We start from the raw sequence: 7,997 nt of genomic DNA on the forward strand, positions 1-7,997 counted from the left end.
GTAAAAAAAATATAAAATTTCATTTATTTCATGGGGCTGTGGTCGCATGGCAAAATTAGGCACTTATAGCAACAATGAGATAAATTCAAAAACTCGCAGCTTTGCCCCATACATTAAAGAGGTGCAGATTTATGCATGATGGCGTGAGGCGAGTAAACTAATTTGTAGTCAAATGTCAAGAAGGTTACGTATTACAGTAATGAACCAGCGCGTAAACTATGCAGGCATGAAAATAGATATATTATGAAGGGGTACTTTTTATTTAAATAATAGTCTGCTAAATGCCCCCTTCGTAACATTTTTATTTCCGTGGCTGCATAGCCACTGCCATGAACCAGCCTCGAAAACCAGCAGACATGACCCCACATTAAACAGGTATAGTGTGGATGTGGTGAAGGAATTGCCTTTCGAAATATCCTTCATGTGAAAACCCTGACAAAAAAAGTGAAGTCTAGTGGGAGATAGGCCAGCTCCAATATTCCGTTCAAGCATGTTGCTAAACAAAAACCCTCCGCCCTTGCATCAAGTTTAAACGTCTCTAGACAGTACAGTGCCAAGGCAGAAATGAAACATATTCAACATATTGGGACCAAATTAATTCAAATCCAATAAAAAAACTTTCCAGCATATGGCTTATTTTAAGGATCCAGATTTACTCGCAGTTTGAACAGTCTGTAAGATCTTAAATTGAAAGGTCTGGAGGATTATTTTCATTCATTTGCATTAATTTTCCACAAATGAAGATTGCTTCTGGATCAAATCCGCAAGCAATCTTCACTATTTTCATTATTCGCAATTCCGGTAACCTAATATATATGCTGAGTTTACTATCCCCCAAAACAAAATTGCGAAAGGCGTGAGAAGAAAATTACAGAAAGAAATGAAAAAAAGAAAATACCTAATAAGATTCTTAGATGTAATGCGAGGTTCTTTGATAGCCGCCCCAATGAGACTGCTCCCCGTTATGTATATGCCCCTGATCGTGAATCATAATTTCAGGGCCGTAATCAGCTAAGAAAATAGAACAAAGAAAGCCCTCACAAATAAAAATAATGGAAGCGAGAGAAAAGAAAAATACCAGGCAGCACCCAATACCGAAATCCCAATGGAAATGCCAATGCCAACAGCGGAATACGCGTACGGAGATATATGCCCCAGCGCGTGCGCCCACGAACTTGATTTCTCCATCAGCTTGTAGTTAATTGTACGAAATCGGCTTCAATTCTGGAGCAAATTCGCCAAGGGGGTTTGCCCGACACGCAGATCTAACGCAAAGCTTTTCAAGTTTGTGCTCTCAACGGCGCCGTTAGCAGACGTGCATGTGATTGTATTTTGTGGATTGAGGAAACATTCGTCAGTACATCGCCTCAGGAAATAATAGTTACAGGTACGGGATATTGCTTACGTTTTATTTATTTATTTTATACATTATGAAATGTTATATTTCTCTTCAAATGTGTGTGGATTATTTTAATGGGTCGTTAAAATGCCCCTTCCTTACTAATGGGTAGGGAAAAGGAAATCAAAGGGGTTTGTGTCATAGTTCATATGGTGATAGTGATATAGGACTACCTTGTACTCCTTTTCGAGAGGTACCTAACTATACTACAAATAAGGCGTACATACCCTACCCCCTAATGGAATTTGAACTTGTGACCTCTCTTTCAAGAGTACAAGTTCTACACCACTAGACTAATTAACGAAAGTAGTATTATTTTTTCTCTTTCTTTTTTCGACTATATGGGAGATTTTTGAATGATTGTAGTTCAATGATTGTATGTATTCTAGGTATTTGTGTGAGTTAGGGTTTGTAGTGAGATCATCTATTCTCAAGTTGTCTCACCTCTTCAATCTTGAAGCAGATTTCAACTTGAGAGCATGGAGAACTACCTTCAACCTCAAGCCAACTTTGTTACTGGTATGAACTAATGGGTAGAGGAAGTCATTAGTAATTCTTTTGGTTAATTTATGTCTTAAATATACATCAAATTTTGACCATTTTTTAATGGTTTCTTCATATGTAACTCAATTTCTTGAAAAATATTTTTTGGTTTATGCGTCATAAATACTCCATGTACAATTTTCTAAGGTCTAAAAGGGTGCTTTTAAAGCATTTTTTTATACCTACTTAAAGAGTTCTCAATAATTGTACACTAGAATCATCTCAAAATTTGTCAATAGTTATGCAAAAAGTATCTTAATCAATAAGTAGGAGATTTTTTTCCATAGCATGTCAAATTGTGATATTGTAGTTCTTTTAGTCAAACTCATTGACCCATGTTTCATGAGTAGTGGTTCACAAGAACCTGTCTCTCATGAGAATGAATCGAACACTTAACACACATTGCATCCAGGTGATGCCCATAGAGATGAAGCATTAGGACTTCCTAAGAGGTCACCCATCCCAAAACTACTCCAACTCAAGTGTACTTGACTACGAAGTTGTCTTCATGATTAAGCCCACTTTTCTTGCAACTCCATTTGTAAAACCTTCAACAAGTGTTGCACCTTATGAACCATTTATTGGAAAGTTCCTTAAGAGTAAGTAGATTTCCACAATCCATGCAATCAATTATTTTATTTCTGGATTCGATTGTGTAACTTTTTTTACATCAATGTTTCTCATCCTGATAATGGATTGCAGAGTGTGATTCGAAGTGTTGATGCAAAAAATGTTACATAATCGAATCCCTAAATAATAGCAATTAAGTCCCTTAAGATCATTAATGGATAAGTAGAAGATTTTTTCACATGTTAATTGTGATATTGCTATCAATATTCACCTCTGTATTTTTTTAGTCAAACTCATTTGCCTATGTTTGATGAGTAGTGGTTTACAAGAACCCATCTCCCATGAGAATGAATGGAACTCTTAACACTCATTGCATCTAGGCATTGCTCACAAAGGTGAAGCATCAAGACTTCTTGGGAGTAGTGTAGGAGCACCTTAGGGCTAGATGTAAAACCCTTACAAATTTTGGCTTGTAAAGACCATAAATTGGTCATGATGAGAATAAGGGCTATTTATGAAGTCCCATGTGTGTTTTGGTTTGGTTTAGTGAGTCAAGTTTGTACTTATGCCAAGTTTGGCAAGAAGTTGCTCAATTTGGGCAAAATGTTGTCAATTGTTTCAAAATGGGCTAAGAGTGCAAAACATTATATAATAGCTAGGAGGGCTTGTTTAGAGGCTAGATAGATTGGAAATACCTTGAAACATGTTTCTACACCTTTTTGGTTGCAAGGAAGCATGATATGTTCTAAGCTATTAATAGTTGCAAAAACTTATCAATGACAACTTTTGCAACTTTGTCAAGTTGCTTGACAACTTTTTCCAAGAAAGTGAAACTTGTGCCAAGAGGTAGTTATGGGTGCTTGGGAGATAGTTATAAGATTTAGAGAAAACATATGTAAGTTCTCCTTGACCATTGGAGATGGTTGGATGCCTTTGTGTGCAATTTTGAATGTGAAAAGCTTTGATAGTTTTTGCAGTTTTGTACACAGTTAACTTGCAACATGAACATCTTGTATTTTACAAATTGGAATTAGTTACTTTCTACATGAATAGATAGATTAGACTATGTTCTTTCATTGTTTGTTTTGGAATGTGTTTGTGTTCAAATTTTTTAAGTGCAAATAAATTCAAACTCTACTGGATAATTCTCTAGACTAATTCAGGGTTTGATCAAAAGAATGCTTTTTCTCATAACTCCATTATTGGTTCCTAACGACCATTAGAGATTTGGTAAAGGAGGCAATGTACATTAGTTTGGTTTTGGTTTGGGCCCAAAATGTCAAGCATTGAATTTTAAGGTATTTCCCTAGGCGAGCTAGCTAATAACCTGATTAGGTGTTGATCAATAATAGAGTATTAAAGCTTGCAGGGGGTGATTGAAAGACTCAATTGAATGAGCCAAGAATGATATTTGGAGTTGTTGACGTGAAAGTCTACATCCCTGCCTGACATGTTATCCTCAAGTGACATTGTGTAACATTGAAACAATCTCAAAGTGTGGGACTTGAAATCAGAGATTGCATCTCCAAAGAAGGTCAACTTCCTCACGATCAAAGTACACTTAAACTAAGAATTGGAAGGAAAATGGAGAAGGGTTGCAAAACTTAAAATACTGAAGGAAAAAAAAGTGATGCACAAAATAAATTTTTGATCGACTTCTTCCAATACTTGCACTAAGATTCAAAATAACTCACAAGATGTACCACTATCTATAATTTTATCAACTTTTGCACTAAAGAAAATTCAAGAGCCAACACAACCATGTAAGGAATACAATAATTCACTTAACAAATGAATTGATTGAAATAAACATAATCATCTAGTGCTGCAAATACCTATATATATCTAGACAAACAAGGTAGAATAGATTACACGAGTTTATTTGGCTAAAAATGGATACAATAATAGCAATTTCTATTAGAAAAGAGGCAACAACATTTACAAAAGAGAAATCTATAAAAAGACCCAAAAAAGAGATGCCAAGAGAAACTACAAAACTTGCATTTTATGGGGTGCAGGCATAACCCAAATATTACTTTGAGTTTAAACTCCAACCAAAGTGGAGTTGAGGTTAGAGAGTAAAAATAAATGAAGAATTAAGGGTAAAAGCACAAACCTGTGTCACCTTTTATAAAGGAGAAGTGATATCAGAATTTAAAGTCTTCAACTTTAACGAAATAAAAGTGGCATTTGTGCTTAGAATTTGAAGATGATGTAAACTAATGAAATGTGTAAAATTGGATGAAGTTTATGTCTATAATTTTTTTTTTTTAAATTGAGTGAAAATTTTATTTATTTTTGAATTTTTAAAGTGTATTTTTTAATTTTTTTAAAATACTAAAAATATAGAGTTTTTTTCCCGTCAAACAAATATATGCAAATCTTCATATTTTGGTTTGATTTTGGAATATGTTAGAGTTAACATGTATACCTGGTGCACCGAAAAATAAAAATAAAAATTCGGCTAATATTTTTGAAGTTATAATTGGTCAAAGTCAAAGTTATCAGAAATAGACAATTTTTTTCTCCCGTCAAACATTTTCCATCAAATCTACATTTTTTTTTTTTAAAATTACATATTCTTGAAGAAGACTCTCTCCTCTAGTGCACCATTAAAATTTTAAAAAAAAATTAACATGATTTACTATTTTTTTCTTATTTTTGAATGGACATCTTCCTGAATCTTAAGATACCTACTTGTAATATTTTTAAATTATAACATATTATTCATAATCAAAACTTTAAAAAAATTATACAATCATAATCGTGACTCTGAGAACTACTAAAGTATATTTTTAGTTTTAAAAAATACTTCAATTTAGTAGGTCAAATTGGCCTTCAAAGTGAGATGTTTATAGAAGTTCTGATTTTTGCTTGTTTGGCTACCACATAGGCTGCCACATAGACAATTACGGCCGGAACTATTTCGGCCGTAACCATTTCGGCCGGAACAGTTACGGCCGAAACCCCTAGTCGGCTTGAGAAACCGCTAGCGGTTAGTGTGACTTTTTGATATAAAAAAATATTATTTTGTCTTTTTTAAATAATTAAATATACAGGGATAGCGAAAATTGAAAGAAGATTTGCAAAAAATAATTAATTTTGAAGCAATTTTCAACAACTGTTTTGTGGATTTAATCAATATTGCAAAGGATCGAATAATTTGAAGGTGCTTTTTTTCTCTTCTAATTATTTTTATTTTTATGTATTATATATTGAACCATTAGCTGATATTTAGTAAAATCTAATTTTTTAATTTTTTTTTCTATAGGTTGAATTATTCAATGGGTAGTAAAAGGAAAAGATCAAGGAAATATGATAGAAAAAGAGATGATAAAATGAAAGGCCATACAAAACATGCTCAAAATCAACCTACTAAAATTCTTGAACATGATGAGATTCATGAAGAAAATGAAAGTAATGAATAGGAAGAAATTGGCAGTTCTATTGATAGAGACAAATTAGAAAGCATAAAAAATTTGATGGATTTGGATGAAGAACTACTTTTTAACCAAATTCCATCTAAAGATATGATAAATGATAACACTATCAAAAAGCATTGTCAGAACATGTGGGATGAATGTTTCAAGGATAAAAGTATATTTGGACAGGCACAATTATTTGTCAAGTTATTTAGGAGAAGAGATATGAGACCTGTCTTAGAGTTGTTGGGTGTTGATAACAGGAAAAGCCATGCTCATAATATTAATAAAACAATAGTTGAAAATTTGCAAAATGCTTATAACAAAATTGACAACACAACTCGAGGAGGTGATTTGAGTAATGCACGTAGAGCATTGATGACTACTATATCTAGTAGAAAATTGACACATAGAAAACAGGTATGTGCAATTTCTGATGTACTACATATATCTAGAAGAACTGTCCAGAGATACATCAAGAGGAGAAATATGCTAGATGATAACATTGAGAATAACTGGGTGACTATTTGTAGAGTTCCTCGAAAAGACAGGATTTCTGAAGAAGTAAAAAGACAAGTTATTGAATTTTGGACCACACATTCTAGTGTTTCTTCCAACAGGCGTGATACTATACAAATTAAAGATCAAGAAACAGGAGCCAAAATTGAACATCCAAAACATTTCATAGATATAACTCAAAGTGAACTTTTTGAAGCATTCAAACAAGAATTTTCAAATGTCAAAATATGTCAAAGAATGTTTGAGAGTTTACGTCCTTCCTTTGTACGCATAAATAAGATGCGAGAAACTTGTTGTTGTAGAAATCATGTTGAATTTGGTCTACACTTGCAATCATTTAAAAAAGTTATGGCAATACTTGATCCTAATTTGGTCATCCCTAGCAGTACAACACAATTTGTGAGGTCCATATTATGTGATAAATTAGAAGATTCAGATGAATTCAAAGTGCAATGCATCAAAAATCAGTGTGAAGTTTGTGCAGATTTACACAAATTTTCTCAAATTATGCAAGTTGAGAATATTAATGAATCCACACCAGTTTCATGGATGGGATATGAATATGAGACATACCAAAATAATAGAGGGGATGAATCCAGAAAAATTGTATTGAAGGAGAGTGAATTGCATTATGATGAGTTCATGGCCAAGTTTCGTCCATTGATATATCCACATATCCAACATTGTCATGGTGCACGATGGCAAGCTAAACAGTTTCGTGATTCCAAAAATTGTTTTCCACCTGGTTGTATACTTTCAATTGTAGATTTTTCTGAGAATTATACATTTGCACCTCATACAGAGCTCCAAAGCCAATATTATCATTCTGAACAAGTTGCAATATTTGTGCAAGTGACCTATAGACATGCACAATTTGAGGTGGATCAGATAGAAAGATTGGATGAAAATGAATGCATCATCATCAAAGAGGTTTATTTCTATATTAGCGATGATAAAGTTCATGACAGGAGTTATGTGGCTCATTATTTTGCAATGTTCTCTGAAGATCTCAGAAATCGTGGAATAAATGTTTCAGAGCACTGGATTTGGTCTGATGGATGTGCAAGTTAGTATACACCAAATAATTACACATTTATTTAACTTTATTTTAACTTGTATTTATTTGGACATGTCTATTTCTATTTAATATATGTACTTGGATAATTGTAGATACTTATCATGTTTCACGTTCACAGGACAATTCAAATCTGCAAAAGCATTTAATTGGTTAGCAATGCAACATGCTAGAATCAACTGTGGTATGATTCAACTGTCTGAATCATACGAAATAACTCCTCTCGCATCGCTATAACCTTCTCCCTATTAGGGAGGGTGGTAGAAGAGGAAAGCGAGCTATCCAAAACCTGCATAGCACGAGATAATCTCGCCACTGTATCTCTAAATAACTGTTGTCTATCATGGGTGGAGGTCGCTCTACGTGCTATACCAGACTCAACACTCTGACCCCCACCATGAACACTGGCATCCCCTGAGGATGCAGGAGCACGATCCACAGAACCGGATGCCATAGTGTATATATGAAA

General features: G+C 33.8%; 1 protein-coding gene across 1 annotated transcript in view; it reads right to left on the minus strand.

Annotated features, from left to right (window-relative positions):
• The window catches only part of LOC149533505 (V-type proton ATPase subunit c''2-like), a 45,015-nt gene extending 43,632 nt beyond the window's left edge, over nt 1-1,383 (minus strand). Inside the window, exons 1-2 of the mRNA XM_089803512.1 lie at nt 1,079-1,383; nt 899-976 (exon numbers count right to left, since the gene is read on the minus strand). Coding sequence (XP_089659638.1) covers nt 899-976; nt 1,079-1,188 — 188 coding nt within the window. The 5' untranslated portion in view covers nt 1,189-1,383. The remainder of the gene's footprint in view (nt 1-898; nt 977-1,078) is intronic.
• Between the last annotated feature and the right edge of the window lie 6,614 nt (nt 1,384-7,997).

This window comes from Cupressus sempervirens, chromosome 10 (assembly GCF_028749045.1).
Source record: "Cupressus sempervirens isolate cs-2001-9-10 chromosome 10, ASM2874904v1, whole genome shotgun sequence".
NCBI lineage: Eukaryota > Viridiplantae > Streptophyta > Pinopsida > Cupressales > Cupressaceae > Cupressus > Cupressus sempervirens.